The sequence below is a fragment of the Mus caroli genome, chromosome 2 (genome assembly GCF_900094665.2).
Source record: "Mus caroli chromosome 2, CAROLI_EIJ_v1.1, whole genome shotgun sequence".
In the NCBI taxonomy this organism is placed as follows: Eukaryota; Metazoa; Chordata; class Mammalia; order Rodentia; family Muridae; genus Mus; species Mus caroli.
This window is the reverse complement of record NC_034571.1, coordinates 57,561,516-57,579,956: the sequence shown is the minus strand read 5'-3', so window position 1 is coordinate 57,579,956 and position 18,441 is coordinate 57,561,516. Positions and strand designations below refer to the sequence as shown.

At 36.7% G+C, this 18,441-nt stretch overlaps 1 protein-coding gene across 5 annotated transcripts in view; it reads left to right on the top strand.

Moving 5' to 3' along the window:
- Kcnh7 (potassium voltage-gated channel subfamily H member 7) overlaps nucleotides 1-18,441 on the top strand; it is a 456,981-nt gene that overhangs the window by 400,722 nt on the left and 37,818 nt on the right. For 2 of the 5 annotated variants that reach the window (XM_021154171.2, XM_029472738.1), the window contains one exon: nucleotides 15,855-16,109. In XM_021154171.2, coding sequence (XP_021009830.2) covers nucleotides 15,855-16,109 — 255 coding nt within the window. The remainder of the gene's footprint in view (nucleotides 1-15,854; nucleotides 16,110-18,441) is intronic. The other 3 variants (XM_021154157.2, XM_029472734.1, XM_029472737.1) reach the window with 2 other exon arrangements.

Below are 18,441 nucleotides of genomic sequence, written 5' to 3'. Positions count from 1 at the left end.
CACGAGCTCTGGGGGTACTGGTTAGTTCATAATGTTGTTCCACATATAGGGTTGCAGGCCGCTTTAGCTCCTTGGGAACTTTCTCTAGCTCCTCCATTGGGGGCCCTGTGTTCCATCCAATAGATGACTGTAAGCATCGACTTCTGTATTTGCCAGGCACTGGCATAGCCTCACAAGGGACAGCTATATCATGGTCCTTTCAGCAAAATTTGTTGGCATATGCAATAGTGTCTGGGTTTGGTGGTTGTTTATGAGATGGATCCCTAGGTGGGGCAGTCTCTGGATGGTCCTTCCTTCCATCTCAGCTCTGAACATTGTCTCTGTAACTCCTTCCATGGGTATTTTGTTCCCCGTTCTAAGGAGGAACGAAGTATCCATCCTTTGGTCTTCCTTCTTCTTGAGTTTCATGTGTTTTGCAAATTTTATCTTGGGTATTCTAAGTTTCTTGGATAAAATAGCCACTGGGGGGAGGGTATAGGGGACTTTCAGGAGAGCATTTGAAATGTAAATGAAGATAATATCTAATAAAAAATTGTTTTTGAAAAAAAAAGATAAACTAAAAAAAAGAAAGTAATAGCGCAGAAATTTCAGATATATACTTGCCTCGTTGTAGACATATTGCTATTTATATGAATGTGTTAAGAATAAAAATAAAGAATAATTAAAACTTTCATGATAGATATGCCCCAATGTGTATTTTAGTTAGAATCTTGACTCCTATGAGTAAAGCAGGTCAAACCTGGTGGATGACCACCTCCATCAGATTTTACCCTTTGGGATAGATAATCTGATGGGCTTTTTCCTGAGAGAGAAGTGCTTCATTTCAGCTGTTAGAGTTTTGATACTATGCTAAGATACTTTTGTTTATGTTTTAGCTCATACTGCCCTTTCTACTGGTATCTTTACAGATAGGGATGTTCTTCAGTGCTCACGAAGAAGAAAAATGTATCATGTTTAGGAACAGCTGCCATAGGAGAAGATACGCCAACCCTTCACATCAATGTAGTTATTTTATTTGAACACAGAAAGCTGCCTGTCTTCTGGTTCTTTTTTGTGAATCACAGTATACAAATGCAAAGACAATGAAGTCTTAGTGTTATTTTCTAAAATAGAGGCTTTTGTCTATAACAGAATTCTATTCTCCATATCTAGGGGCCACATATAATAGATAACTTGCGAACTGAAGCTCAACCCAGTTTCATAATAATTCAAGTCCCTCTGACCAAATAGCTGAAGAATTGATGAGATTGTATAGAAATTGATTGATTGTTCTATGTCAGATAGAAATGTTATCTGGTTTAGTATTTCACAAACAGGAACAATAAATGGACAAAGTATATGGGCTAGTCCTGCCATAAAATAAACAGATGGAGACATTCTTGGATTAACTGGGGAAGTGGGGCATGTGATAATGGTGAGAATTGAGAACAGAAATCGAAGAACACAGGAGGAGCTGCAGAGGGGAAAGGGAAGGGGTGTGATATAATTATATTTTAATATTTAATTTTTCATTAATAATAAGAGAAAATCAGGTGCTATGCTTTACCATGTGTCTGATTGTGTTTCTTTTCTATGACCTCATCCTTATGCGACAAGGATATTAATTGCAATGTATTGCTTAATTACTTTCCCTTTGGCTCCCATCTGCCTTAGCATACTGAATTGAAATCTATAAATATTTTAGTGATATTTTTATTAAATATAATGGCTCTCATAGATTATAGCTTTTATACTAGCCATATACTATTTTGGAGAAATGACTTTTCCAATCACTGAAACAAAATTAAAAGAAACCCTAAGGCTCAACTTTTTTCTTTCAAATGAAAGTTGTAGAATCACTGTAAATTATCAGAGTATAAGAATTTGTTTAAAAATGGTGCCTAGGGAGACGGCCCAGTGGGCATGTGTGCTTGCTGTTCAAACAGGAAGACCTGACTTGGAACCCCTGGCACCAGTGTAAAAAAACGGGCATCAGTGTGTGTCTGTTACCTAAATGTTCAGTAGAGACAGGTGACTCCCAGGAGTTCACTAGCCAGAGAGCCATGTGGAGGGACTTGAAGGAACTAAGACAGAGTGATGGGAAAGCCACTAGAACCCACCTTTGGTCTTTGCATGCTCATTTCCCCATGTGCCCATGTGAATGAACCACACACAACATAGGCATACACACAACTTTTAAGAATATTTAATTAAAATAAATTACATCAGTCACCTTTTCTTTTACTCCTCTTAACCCCCCCCATTCTTCTATCACTGATCAAAACTAATAGCTTCTTTTTTGCATAACTATAGTTATATATGCACAAACACACATACACACACAAGTATGCATGGATGGATGTATAAATGCATATATAAATAAACAGTGTTATTCCACTTAGTGTTGCATCTGTGTATATGATTTCAAGGCTGACCACTTGGTATTAGTATTGGACACTAATTAAGGGGCTGTTAAAAAAAAGTATTTCTTCCTTTCTCAGCAGCCATTAGTTCTTTTTCAGGGGTTGGACTCAGTGATGTTTCCCCTCATCCACAACAGCATGTCTGTTAGTACTGTCATTGTTCCAGTTTTGTTTAGGCAGCCATACTCTTGAGGTATCGTGGGTAGCTTCCCTACTATTTCTAAGAGTTACAATCTCACCAAAGACTTCATCTTCTGGCTCATATGGCCTTTCTGTCCCCTTTTGGCATATGTTCCCTGAGCCTTCGATGCAGGAATAGTGTTGTACATGCATCTATTGGGATTGGGCTCTGTTAAGTCAGTTGATTTTTGCAATATGAGCAATTGTAGTTTTCTCTGATCTCTGATTAATGACAATAAGAGCATCTTTGGTGTGGATTGAGAGTTCTATATATCTGTGCATATAAGGATGGGTTTTAGAGACAATTAGGAATTGGGCTGGATAATACAGTTGTGGTGGCAGACTATAGTCTAAGAGCTAAGAAGCCACAAGGGTAGGGTTTTTTTATTAGATATTTTCTTTATTTACATTTCAAATGTTATTCCTTTTCCTGGTTTCCCCTCCAAAAACTCCCTATCCCATTTCGCCTCCTCCTGTTTCTATAAGGGTGTTCCTCTGTTTCCTCTTGTTGACTGAACCTGAAGTTCAATTAAGTGGTTACTGGTTATTGCTAAGATATAAGTGCCACTATTGCACTATTAGGGACATCTTGCCATGGAGGTCATTGTTGGAGTTCAGAGGCAGCATAGCTGGATAGAAGTGCTGATTGCTTCTCTCCCTTTCCACACCTTCAGGTACTGTGAAAGGTAGAGCACAGTAGAAGGCTTTCAGATTCAACCAGCTCAAATCTTCTAAATCCTGTTAACTGTTTTACAAACTTCTGTTTAAAAGCAGTTGAAATTTACCTTAGGTCTTTTCAAATCAGAGATAATGTCCAAATACAGCATCTTGGTCCCCTAGCCTGCTGCCTGTAATATTTTAGTTGATATCTCTGGAATGCCTGCTCTTTTCTGAAAGCAAATGTAAGAAGTGCAGATCTGGATAAGAGGGGGAAGTCAGGGGATTGTGAAGTGTGGATGGAGGGGAAACTGAGTTAGGGATGCAATGTATGAAAGAAGAATGAATGAGTGGATAAATAAATACATAAATAAATATCCTTCTAAAGTTACACAACCTGGCCAGAGATTTTCAAGTTAAGACTATCTTTTGTAATAGGGTTCCTATTAGCCACACGGACATAAAACTACATATTAATTTTGTACAGATAAAATCATATATATTTTTTATTTTGTGACCTTCTCTTCTCCTTGGAGGCTGTTGGTCACCAGGCAAGAAGGATGCTCAACTTTATTTGAGGTGATCAAGGACTATATAAATCTTGGGTAGTGGTTAGGGGGTTCCAAGGTGGATATATATTATTGGCAAGGGAAGGCCTGGGAATATTTCATTTACATAAAGATGAACTCCAAGAACCTGCTGGGCAGGTTCTTATCAGGAGAGAGAAAGTTGAAGCTGTAATCTGGCCATTTGAGAAGTATTGATTAGTCATTCAAGTACCTAATTTTTATATGGCAGGAAGGAATAAACAGAATTTAAGTGCTGAACCATGAAGAGCTTGCATGAAGTTTTGTGCAGGATTACCCTCTAGATAAGGTCAGGCACCTGTCCTTAGAGACACTCTCCAAACAAGATCAGGAAGAGTAGTGTAAGCTCCACTGAGAAAGGGAGCCTCCATTTCACACTGGGCTCAGAGCACATCTCAGGATATGGTGGACCTTCATGGTAGGGTCTTCCCACATTGCTTTAAGGGGTTAGTGAGATATTATTATTTTTATTTCATCCTCGATTGTTGTTATCTGTAAATGTATCCTGTATTCACCAGATGTAATTGTCATTTTAGAGGCTCACTGCTGATGAAGCTTACCTTTTCCAATTCTTTCTGAATTTTGGCTGGCTGGTTCAACTCAGCTGTTGTGGCTCAAACTTTTCTCCAAACTTACTGACTCTATCATGCTTCTCTAAGCTTCTAACTAAATTGCTCTGCTTAGTCTTGTACTAACTTTGGTAATATGTTCTAATCTTGCTCCTTCTGATTCTCTGGCTCATTCTGTCTTTACCGGTGTCTAACTTGTTCTCTATTCCCTGTCTCTGTAAAACTGCTTAGGTAAAACTGCTACACACATACTATTACTATCACCTCTGTTTACCTTGTTATCGCTCCCTCCACTGCTCTTAAGTAGTCTCTCTTTCCTATGCTGTTCTTGTGAGAGATGGGCATATCCTTCTTCTGTTTCATTCTGTCAAATCTTTCACTGATTCATCACTTTGTCTGCCTCTCAATCAGACATCTCTTTCAATCATGGCTGCTCCCTTCAACAAACTAGCCCTAGCTTCATTATCAGGATTTAAAGGTGCATAGAGAGCATGTCTATATTCCAACCAGATCTCACAGACCTAGGAGGTCTTTGGATGTATTCCCTTGCCAGAGCAGCCACATTACTGGATTAAAATTTTTCTATAGCTAGCTTCTCTCTCCAAATCAAAAGTTTATGCAGACATTATCCATCACTAATACGTATAATCTTCTGAATATTTCTCATTTCTGCTGTAAGTGGGCTAATATTCTCATATATATGTATATCCATATATATATTACACATATCATCACACACTTAAATATATAATTTAATATTACAGTTGGTGTTTGTCATTTTACACCTTGTTACAATACATCCAAGTCATCTTTAGAAAATAAAACTATGTAATTTCTTATAATAATTTTATATACTATAATTCTATAGGATAAAACAGTTTATGTTTTCATGACATGACATTGTACTATTCTGTCACTAATACATTTATACTCTTATTCTAATTTCATTCCACTATGAGTGACACTGAAACAAATATACCTTCTTATATATTTTATTAGATATTTTCTTTATATACATTTCAAATTTCAAATGCTATCCCAAAAGTCCCCCATACCCTCCCCCCCACACTCCCCTACCCATCCACTCCCGTTTCTTGGCCTTGGCATTCCCCTATACTGAGGCATATAAAGTTTGCAAGACCAAGGGGCCTCTCTTCCCAATGATGGCCGACTAGGCCATCTTCTGATACTTATGCAGCTAGAGACACGAGTCCGGGGGTACTGGGTAGTTCATATTGTTATTCCACCTATAGGGTTGCAAACCCCTTTAGCTCCTTGGGTACTTTCTCTAGCTCCTCCATTGGGGGCCCTGTGATCCATCCAATAGCTGACTGTGGGCATCCACTTGTGTGTTTGCATACCCTCCCCCCCCCCACTTCCCTACCCACCCATTCCCATTTTTTTGGCCCTGGCGTTCCCCTGTACTGGGGCATATAAAGTTTGCATGTCCAATGGGCCTCTCTTTCCAGTGATGGCCGACTAGGCCATCTTTTGATACATATGCAGCTAGAGTCAAGAGCTCCGGNGTACTGGTTAGTTCATAATGTTTTATTCTCATTTCTTCCAGCTTAGCAGATGTATTTATGGTCATTTTAATGACATTTCTTTGGCTGAATATATAGTATATGTGGATATCTTCATTAATGAATTTCCTGTTTCTATATTTTTATTTCCTATTTTATAGAAACTCTACATAAACTACAGATGTCAGGGCTTTATCTGACAAAGAGACTTCAAATTGCTCCTGTTTTCAATCCATTCATTTTACTTAGTGGATCTTTTTTTGACATTGTTTTTTTTTTTTTTTTGCTATTGTTTTAAACAGCCTCTGATTTACCAACAATTCTGATGCAGTAAAAGGCTCGTTCTTTGTTTCTAAAAGGTCTCATTACATCTTCTGATTTTGTTTCATTGGTTTTATTGTACTTTGCTATGTGATTAAATAGAAAATGCCATCAACTGTATAAAACCTGTTTTTTACTCTGATATCTTGCAGTTTTTTATTTTTTAAAAATTAAGGTAAACTACATGTCATAAGGTAACATATTCAAGTAATTTAATAATAAGTACATTATATATTGCAATTTGCATGTTGTATCCAACATGCAAAGCAAATTCAAAATTTCATTCTCTCTCTTACATGCAATTATCTGTCAGAAGAGAATCACTCTCCAGTTCTTGTCATCTTACTGCAATAGGGCCAGTCTGTGAACTTCCTAAGTAAAGGAAACAGTCTGTCCTCTGTCTGCTATCAGTCACAACTCCAGAGCTTTTGCCTGCATTCTGTCCTTCTTCGCCCCCAGCACCTAAGGCTACCCTTTCTTGGTTTCCTTTCTTAATATTATAAGTACACTTTCTTCTGGCAGGGAATAGAAAGCTAATAGCTTTCCTAGTCTCAACTCTGTCATAGTTTTTATTTTTCCTTTTTTTTTTGTGTGATGGTAAGATATTGATATGAGGAGAGGCAGTTTCCTGTGAGTTTTGATATAAAAATGTATATTTTAAAAAAAAATGTATATTTTACACCCTGTTCTTTAGCCAAAATTCATCAGATATGGTTGTTTATTTCCAATTACTTCTGATTTTGTGGCTAATTTTTTCAGTTACTTTTTTATTTCTCCTTTTCTTATGAGTTATGACTGAGATATGGATGATAACACTTCTGCTTTTGAGCCCACACCTATTTCAGCAATCTGAGTGCAGTTTTTAAATGACTCAACATCATCAATCTTTTCCAAATAATTCGCATTTACTTTCATAATGGAAGAAAGAGGGAATTACCCTCCCTTTTGTGTCATGAATTTTTTTTTTTGTACATGGATTATGTAGTTCCACCAACTTGTAAAGTTGAAAAGAACTGCTGAACCATACACAATGGAATTCTGCCTTGTTAGTAGAAGTAGGAATATGCAGAGATCTAACAGTACCTACAAAGGCTGGTGTGCCAGGTAACAGTCAGTACAGTTTATGGGGAAGGAATCTGATTTATGAGATTACAAGTCTCTTTTGTGAAGCTATTTTATAACACGTTGAACAATTGCCAGTATAGGTTTTACTTTTCCTACAAAAGTATTACATATTTATAATATTTAAATCTATAATATTTAAATATTATAATAATTTTATTGTCATCTATCTGAATACTGGGGAAAGCATAGCCCCTCTGGGTACAAAATGAAGAGAGCATCTACTTGAGACCTTGATTCTTTATTATCTACAAAATCAATTACTAAATATTATAATACTGCTAGTAACTTTAGAAGTCAACTTGAAAGACAACTAAACAAAAATAGTTAAGTAAATTCTGAACGAAGCTTGGAATCTTAGTTCTTCCACTGAGTCCTCTAATTGTTGGATCTTATCTACTGTATTTGTCAAATAGGACTCCTGAAATCCTGTTAGTTTACATAATGTTGAAGAAATTTGGTTCTGAAATTTAGCATGTGAGAAATCTTTCTGGGATCATAAAAACTTGATTCAAATTCAAGAAAGCATTTGGGGTGCAAGGTCACACTTTTTGTCGTTGTCTCTGTCACCTGGTAGATTGCATTTCTCTGTCCTTTACTCTGTGAACAAGATTAGGTCATCTACAATCAATTCATTAAAAAAAAAAAAAACTATTTGCAGAAGGGGCTACAATTACACTCTTCTCATTCCTTCCTGTACTATTTCTCTTCATTAATTATACAGGGATAAAAGAGGAAGGTTCAGAATCTGACCTTGAAGCCGATGGTCCTACTTATAGCTCCCAGAAATCCTAATGGTTTCTAGAGTTCCCTTTGAGGTCACATCTCAGGAATCCCGAGATACCCCTTGTGAGACAAACTCTACTGAATTATCAAAAAGACTCCAGAGCCTGGACGATGAGAGCATGTAAATATGAAGCAGATTCTCTTCTGCTCACACATCACCCACACCCACACCCCACACACTGTTTACTCCATCTTCATTGAGTCCTTTTGAAGTTTAAGTGTACCTCTAAACAGAAAATATCCCAGAAGTGGTACAAGTTGGGGTGTAAATGGAAGGCAGAGAATATGGGAAGAGCATGTTTTTGATTTTTAAGTCATCGTAGATGAGCCAAAATTGCTTCAGGACTTGCTGCTTTGTTAGCCATGTCTAAGTATCTAGGATAGGGTTTTGTTTCTTAAGTAATACAAGCTATGTACTAAATGCTTGCAGGTTACATGCAATACATTACTGTATTATCCCATTACTGTATTTATAAATGTTTCCACATTTCTGAATTTACAACCCTCTAATTTCCCCAACGGTCTGTCAAGGAATGATGGACTTATGAATTAAAATAAGTTCTTGTTTTTATCAGCTACATGGAGGGAGAATACAAAAGTAGATATCAAAGCAATTGGAGCTTCACACTAGGGTAATTGATGTGTACGTGTAGTGCTAAACCTACTTAAGGGTTCACTTTTCATAATCAGTGGTTAAAATGTAGCAATCGACATGTATCCACCAAGGAAACATAAAAGGTGTGTGTTTCCTATTTCTTAGTGCCTAACTGTAGAAATGGTGTAAGATGGAGTGACCTAGAGATTACATAACGCATTATGTTAAGACATTAGCTTCCACAAAGAATAAAATGTAAGGTTCATGGGCTCACAGGTTGCTAAAGATTTATCAATGCCCACATAAAATCCGCAGTTCAGGACATGCTATCAAGTAGTAAAGCTGTTCTCTAGGGCAGAGACTTAAGATTTAATATATTACTAGCATAATGTGTTTGATAATCATGCTGGAGGTTTAGTACTTCATAGGGAGTTGCTAATTTGTGTTTTGATTAATCCTAATTTGTCAAGATTTAAGTATATTTAATGACCCAGAGAATTTCCCTAGAACATTTCCTAATGACAGTTAACTCAGACACCAAAGTTGTCCATATGATTAATCTGCTATTTAGGGAGCCATTTGCCACAGTCAGGCTGCCTTGTAAATGTGTTCTCTGTTCAGCCTGCCTTTGGAAATGTTCTCTTCTATGGGGACACTGGCTGAAATAAATGGAAAGCCACTGGTTAGAACATACAGCAGCCTCCATGAGCCTACACGTTACAAGGTAGATGGTGTGTGTTAGGGAATATGTTTGGTTTCTTTCATAAAGTGAATTCAGTGGTTTGAAACATATGGAAGAAGGCTGGGAAGTGTTTGGTAAAAAAAAATTACATTATTGACACTCTTAAACAGAATCTGGAAAATGTACTCATCATGACAATATTTCTCAGACAGAGATAGAAAGCAGCAAATGTTGAATCTTTTGTTTCAAATCTAAGGGAAGAGTAACAGTTTGCTGACAACATACTATGAAAATTACCTTGATTTGGAAATATTTTTCTGAGGTAAAATTTTATTAAGGAAATAAATACCTCTCTTATCTTCATGAAAAAATGTTATAATAATGACATGTTCAAACATTTCTGTTAACAATTTTCCTAATTAGATATACTTTTTCACTCAAAATGCCACTAATCAAAACCTACTGCCTTAATTAGGATTACCATTACTGTGATGAAATACCATAACAAAAAGCAAGTTAAGAAGGACAGAATTTACTTGACTTACCCTTCAAAATCACTGTTCATCATTGAATGGAGTCTAGACAGAAATCAAACAGGGCAGGAATCTAGAGGCAGGAATTAGACACAGGGGCCATGAGGGGTGTTGTTTATTAGCTTGCTCCTCATGGCTTGTAATACCTGCTTTCATATAGCACCAGCCCAAGAACAGTACCACTCACAATGGTATGGGCCCTCCCACATCAATCACTAGTTGAGAACATGCACTATAGGCCTGCCTATAGCCCCATCTTATTGAAACGTTTTCTGCTCTCTGATGACTTTAGTTGTGTCAAGGCGATATAAAACTAGACAGGACACCTATGATATAGTTTCTTAATAATATTATCATCAGAATAAATCAAACTTCTTTTTCATAGTGGCCCAATATGTAGTATTGAGTGTTTTATTGGTATTGATGTAAAAACTTATATAGAAGATTGTGCTAGGGTTCTCTAGAGTCACAGAACTTATGGATAGTCTCTAAATAGTGAAGGAATTTATTGATGACTTACAGTCTGCAGCCCAATTCCCAACAATGGTTCAGTAGTAGCTGTGAATGGAAGTCCAAGGATCTAGCAGTTACTCAATCTCACACAGCAAGCAGGTGAAGGAGCAAAAGCAAGACTCCCTTCTTCCAATGTCCTTATATTGTCTCCAGCAGAAGGATTTCTTTAATCCCAGATGAAAGGTGTAGCCCAGATTAAAGGTGTGTTTCCCCACACCTTTAATCCCAGATGACCTTGAACTCAGAGATTTAATCTTCTGGAATCCATAGCCACTATGCCTCAAGATCTCCATACCAAGATCCAGATCAGAAACATCTCCAAGCCTCCAGATAAGGGTCACTGGTGATCCTTATTCTGGATTGTAGTTCATTCCAAATATAGTCAAGTTGACAACCAGGAATAGCCACTACAAGGATTTACTAATTTAAAAGTTTCTATCATTTTGAATAGTACATATATCAAGTAAGAAGCATTAGGCCTGTATCAGCTCCAGCCTCCACTCAGCTGTATTGCTGTAATGCTTATTCAGTATAAGTACAAGTAACAAGAAGCTGTTGTCATGCCATCAAGAATGTATTAGAATATACAACTATTAGGGAAACTACCATGAAATCAGATGCCTCTGAATTAATTACTGATCAGATTTCATAGGTCTTTATAAGGTAACGAATTTCCCTCCTTTTTTTTATGTGACTTTAATGATATTACCATATTATTAATGGATTCTTTATGTTCAAAGATCTTTATGTTTGGAGTACTCAAGCAGTAAACTTAAAAAAAACTTATATAATAATCACAGCAAGTGTATCACACTTAAATTAGAAAATTCTCATACAAATTATTATTTTATTATGAGAATCACGTATTTTTATTCACATATTCAAGTAAAGAGAAGGCAAGACACAAATGGCTTTATGTCATATATGACAGAAGTATGTGGTTCCTTCCAACACAGAGCAGACTTTTCTGCAACTTTTCAAAGTCTTAAAATTTTGTCCTACAGTAGAAGGATTAGAAACATGAGATTAGGACTTCAACTCAACCTCAATGGTAAATGGCCATTGTAATTACAAATGCATGCCACAAATGTCCTACTTTAACAGGAGACAAGTGTGGCCAATTCTGATTAGATCTGTGAGAATCATGTTTAATCCATCATGAAGAACTAGGTAGGTACATTTTCAGAACATGTTTTATTCATTATGATTCTTTTTAGCATAGTGTTTGGTGTTATTTAAGTATTTTTTTATGGTTATTTAAGTATTAATGTAAGTAAATTCATGAATGAATATGTGCTAAAAAAAAAAGAAAGAAAAAAAAGCAAGAACTGATTTTCTAAGGTGCGAGCCATGACACTAATTGTGGGTGGTGCTTCTTGGTCTTCATAATTGGATTCACTCAATAAAACAATAGCTCCACATGCACAGAAGACAGTGACATGAACCTTAGCAGCATTAAGATTTGACAGCCAAGAGTGCACCATCCCTAAGTCAGCTGGTGTCCTGGTTTGTATTTAGATATTTCACACTCCAGCTCTTTTCATCTGTATCAACTTGACCTGCTAAGACTTCCATAGTCGTATGGTAAATGAAAATATTCTAATTCAGGAATTTTAGCAAAGGAAGCAAACATAGAAAAAAATGGTACAATATGTAGGAAATGAAAAAGGCTACCCAGATGGCAATAGTGAATTGAGGTGTCTTGAATAAACTCCTACGTATTTCTCACTTTAAAAAAAAAAAAGTGTACTTTTTTATGATTCAAACTGTTAACTCTGCATTTAAAAAGTTTCTTTCCTGAAGTTAAATCCAAATTCTAAAGCCACTGACCCACTTGGGAATACCAAACAATGGGGTTACTGTGAGATTCAAGATGTGAATTTCAAGTTTTACTCAATTTCACCTGAGCAACTGATGTGATTAAATTAGATAGTTAAAGTTATGAGAGCTGACTATCCCCCCTACTGGCTACAGCACTCAGAAGGGCAGGCTCTGCACCTCTTCTGGGCAGCACAGTAGAGTGTCCATTCTGGCACGAGCACAGGTGAGCCAGTTCCGAGAACATGAGAGTGGGACCCCTGGCTCTGCCCCTTGCCTGCTGTGGCATTGGGTGAGCTAGCCAGGACAGTGCTGGAGAGCACTAAATCTAAGAAGAGTCTCAGTGAGAATCAAGTATTGATAGAGTAGCAGAAGCCAGAGGTCTCTAAACAAACCCATGACTCCGTGCAATGAACATCTGCAAGCAATGAAGTGTGGACAAAAGTGTTACTGTGGGACTGACTATGACAAACTATAGCTGCCACAATGAGATTTATGATATTTTCTTTTTCTTGTTTTTTTGGGGGGGAGGGGGGTTTGCAAGGGTGAAGGGTAGGTACAGAGAGATGAGTAGGATTGGGGTGGGTTCATCATGTGAGATTCACAAAGAATCAATAAAAAGCTAAGTATATTAAAAGGCCAGAGGTTAAGGTCACATGAGACTTCTGTATACAGGAAACTGTCTTGCAATATCTGTATGATTGACACCTGTAAAAAACAAGGCTCTGCAGCATCTCTAGCTGGATGCAGTACTTTGCAGAGGAGCCCATTCTAGCAGAATGAAGACTGTAAATGAGACCATTACCATGGAAACTTTCCCAAGTGACCTTCAGGTTCTGTAGATATTTCCAGGATGCCTAGTATTCTGAAATATATTTGTAATGTGCTCCATCAACCGACTACTTTCAATATGAATATAAGACAAGTCCTAGTGATGCTCAAGCCCACTTGAACCAGCCAGAACATGTAAGAAATGGGAAATAAGATTACAGAGAAATGCCATGGAAGGGATCTACACACTAATGATACCACAGTAAACATTTAAACTCTGCCCAGTGAACAGAGAACAAAACTAGATAAAGAGAACATATCTGTCATTTGAGGGAAAATATTAATCAGATTCTTTTGAAAGAAATGCAGAAACATGTTGTGAAGTGAACATCAAACTTACATTGGATAGTTTACATACATTATCCTATTTAATTATGGCCACAACTTTGTGAAGCAAATGTTATTACTTTTTGAAAAATAAGATACTAAGTTGCAGAGAAATAATCAGCAAACTCAAAATTGGCAATTGAAGGGTCAAGAACTTCAGTCCATGTAGTGGAACCAACATGGACCGACATGTAGCTCCTATGTCAGGTTTGAAAAACCGAAACACCATCTCTGCATCATCTGTCTTCCAAATTAAAAAATGCCAACAAACACATGTCAGCAGACAGACAGGCAGAAGAAACACAATGACCTGACTATATTTATGGGTATTTTAGGGAATATGCCAGAAGCAGTAATTTTAAGGTCAATATTATTACTCCAGTTGTACAGGAGAAAGAGCTTCCCTCACCCTCACTTGTGTGAAATATAAGATACTTTGCCAGCTATATTTAAAGGAAAAGGTCTAACTTGTTACTTGGTATAGTATTCTACTTGTCTATATTCGGGGGATGGAGTGCCATTTGAGATTCCAAAAGTGGCCTTCAAGGTACAAAAAGGACACAAGCAGAAGCCAGTAAACACTGGTGTTCTTCTCCTATATAGTCCCTAAGGGATATCACTTTTAATTCAGAATAAAACAGTGCCCAAACTAAGGTTGTCTCCAGCTTGGAACAACTTGCCAACAATTTAATGCAATAATTTCAAATGTAAATAATAGAAGAGCTCAGTCATCCATTAGTTCCATGAGGACACCTAAATTTAAGTGGGGCCTCAACAGAGTAAGATAACACCACTAGGCTTCAGAGGCAGAACTGGTCAATTATTGGCAAGTTATATTGAAGAGGTCTTTAGCCCAACATGGGAAAATGGGAGAAGTCTACTCATGTACATGGAGCCTGGACTTATAAGTAAGGGGTAGTGTGAGGGTGCATGCTCAGAAACTCAAACAAGTAGAAGGCTTGATTTCCACTGGATCCAAGTCAGGTTAACAGAAAGCCTTCAGGGTGAAAGCATTGGCAGCATGGAGGTGAGGAAGCAGAGCTCGTGCCTGGCACATAGATCAGTCAGTACTCTGAAGATTCTAATCTTGGATCAGAGAAGCAAGGATGGGTGAAGTGACTTGCACAAGAGTCAAACTGTGGCAAATTCAAGAAAAAAAATCCAGAGATTTTTCTTCCAAAATGCACTTTACTCTCTGTAGATGAAGAAAGCAAGAAAAAAAATAATAAAATAATAATGTGGCAGCCGTGCTTCATATACATTAAAAATGCTTTCATGTTATACCATAGTCAATTTGGTAGCTATATTAAATGGTGGTTCAATAGAAGCTGGATCCATGTGGTTGTTTTAGTATTTCAAACACTGACAATCATAGTTTGACTCAAATATAACTCATTTTTAAATTTCTTTATGGACTAAATACATCTAAATTATAGCCAATTTACGATTACTTTTGGTTAAATTGAATTATATACTAAGTCTGAGCCAACAAATATCAGGAAAAGAAAAATCACTAAATACATTATCACCCTGTAATTGTTCTGTACAATGCTCCCTCCATCCACTCCAAAGTATACTGCTTATACTTGCAGGGGAAAGTTGGGATAGAAAGTAAAGCTTTTATGCGACACCCCAGAGAATAAGACAAAAAAATAAAGGCCAACCTACAGTGCACTGATAATTTTGTAAAAATAGCTTTATTCTATTCAAATTGGGGGGCATTCATCAAAAACTTTTGTTTTGTCTGTCCCTTGGATTTGAAATTAACCATTAAGCTTTCAAAAGTAACATGATTTCCGTTACTAAAAGTTAAACTTTACTTTCAAAGTACATCAACTGTTCTCCTTTCCTTTATTTCCAGTGTTTGTCAAAATTTTTAGTGTAAATAATTTGTATAGAAAAAACAACTATTCCAAAGAGAATTGACTAAGAACATTGCATTGGTTATGATATTTGCAAATGCAATACCTGCATCCAATAAGATGTAGGTCCATGGTGGCAATTTAAATTGACTTGAAATTGCTTCAAAAGGTGTTTCATCTTTTGAGTCATTTTGCCTTTCACCAGTCTTCTTTTGATTGTCACATCGTATTCTATCCAAGTACAACATGATACGACATGGCCTAATGCAGACAAAAAGAAGCAATGAGAAATGTGTAGACATAACATTTTAATGAGACAGCAGTTGCTTTGAGTTGAATATCTGCAGTTAATTCACAGAACAATATGGAGTTAAAACTTCTGATATGTTTATCAAACCAAGTATTCATTAAGGGATATGATGCATTATATATATATATTCTTGTGACAATTACTGCATCTGCAGGTCAGTGAGCAAGAAATAGACTTTATTTCAAGCTGAAATGCCTGGTGTTCTGGTAGTATCAAACTCTCTATTTTTTCCTTTCAGGTCTTAAAGGGATTTCCAGAATGTTTACAAGCTGACATTTGCCTGCACCTGAACCAGACTTTGCTACAAAACTGCAAAGCCTTTCGAGGAGCAAGTAAAGGCTGTCTTAGAGCTCTGGCAATGAAGTTCAAAACCACCCATGCCCCTCCAGGAGACACCCTGGTTCACTGTGGGGATGTTCTAACTGCACTGTACTTCTTATCCAGAGGCTCCATTGAAATCCTCAAGGATGATATAGTGGTAGCTATTCTTGGTGAGTGTTTTAGCCTGGAAATAATGACAACATCATCTAGGAGAGGTTGCAACCACTCATTAGTTTAGAATTACAGATGAATAGACTGGTTGATAAGAAGTGTAGCATTGATCATTTTAAAGCTTTATTTCAATTCAAACATATATCAAATTAATCTTGCAGAAATATCTTTTCTTAATGTCTCCATTTTTGTTTAATATTTAAATATTCTTATGATTCTCTTTAACAGTTGACAGCTATTTAGACATTTGAGGTCAAATGTACAAAAACAGTCAATATTTTTCTTTTCATGCGTGATCTCAGCTTCATGGTTGCCATTTAATATGAAATACTCAATGTTGTAGACATACTAATTAGCAAGTCCCTACAGTAGCATGAGATAAGCTCATGTTTATCTCATGAAATGATGAAATCTTAATAAATTTCATTTATTTGCCATATACTTAGAAAGGAAATTGGAGTCCTTACTTAGTAGAATGAAGCCGTGAGTATATTATCAGGACTAGGAATGATAGAATACCAAATGAGCAAAACATGGTTTTGTATGTAAAGGAAAGTCCATGTTTAGTCTAATGTGTCTCTTTAAAAACGAACCCTGTTTATATGAACTCCTAACATTTCTTTGGACTGTTAGGGTAATGGAGAAAGGAACAGAAAAAGTCAAGTCTATTCTCATTCTCTCTGACCACGTAACTACAGGATCAAGCTCCCTCTCCAGTAACACTACCTCCAGTGTCTGAAAACTAAGTGTTTTCTCATAGATTTAATATACAGTTCCATTAGATATTAGGAATACAGACCTAGAGGTGCAGATTGGAGGGAGAGCCCTCACCTCACATAGTCGAGGCCCTGGGTTCAACCCCAAGTATTATCAATCACTCATTTTATATGTGCAGTTGGATGGTTTCTTTCCACTCAGGTCTCAGGGCTCACACCTGAACATTAATTCGGAGCAGTATCTGCTCATTGTTGGACAGATCCTGAGTTGAGCTCATTAGATGCCCTACATGAACAAAGAGGTGTAAGTGATTCCCTTGCTCTTTTGAAATTTTTGTTATGATTACAGTTTTTAAAATTCCCAAATTAAGATAGTGCTTACTTTGATTTCTAAACCAATAAAGATTCAAGGAGTAGAAATATGCTACATCATCACCTCAAGGTTGCTTCTCAAGGGAGAGTTTTCTCTGGACTTGACCCTGACAGCTTCTCTTGATGTGTTAATGGAAAGTAGAGGCTAACCTTTAAGCCAGCCTGTCATGGCTTCTACATGAATGACACTTAGCCTCTGCACTTAGATAACAATGACTATAGAGTGCTGCTCAGCATCACAGGTCTTCCTTCTTGTTCATCTATAATTATGGAAGATAATTCAAGTAAAAATTCCATGCTAATACAGTTCAGAGCCATGAAAAAAAAAAGGTGTCTAGACTAAGCCATCCAAACTAAAGAATTTCAAGAACTACTCTCTTGTTTTAATTTCCATGTAAGTTAGCATCAAAATTATTATTCATTCTGGTTTTCAAAGGTCTAAAAGTATTTATTTAACCTGTGCCTAATGCCATCTCACTAATATAATTTTTTTAACATTATTAATATATTGTTTTGACTTTTCCTTATTAAATTCTCATTTTCAATAAGAGCATTCCAGCATTTTTGACTTGTTAAAGCTTTATTGTTGAAACATCTTTGATATCTCCCAAAGTTGGAGATATAAAAGTCAACATAATGCATAGAGAAATTTTCTTAATCTGAAAAGAACCTTCAGGATATGTGAAGAAAGTACTGCTTTGCATTGCTACTAACAACCTTTCAAAATGACTTCATAAAGTAGCCTATCATTATTTGCTAAGGGCATATGCCATGTGAGTAACTTGATGCTCAAGAACAAAAAAATGGCCATGAAATTTTGGGAAATATTTGGAGGTTTGATATATAGGAAGATAAGGATATTAATTCTAATGTCAAATGGAATGGGTTTTAATCCTGGCTTCTTTTCCTTCCCCCACTTTACCGAACTAAGAAGTAATGGCGTAATCATCATTTTGCCTCTTTAAACTTGTTTCAATACTTACAAATTTTGGATAACAATCACATCTTTGTAAAATTATTTTGAGGGATAACATGATAATCTACATAAACATTTGACACAGTGTCCTTCCCCTACATACTCCTCAGAAATACAGGTTATTCTTAGTCTCATTGAAAAAAGTTGAATATCAGACAGCACATGGTTAGGCAAAGGTAATGGAGAGGTGGTGGAGAGGACCACCAGTACTTATAGAAGGGCAAAGGGCACAAAGTTTCAGAGCAAAGAGCATGTGACCAGAACCAT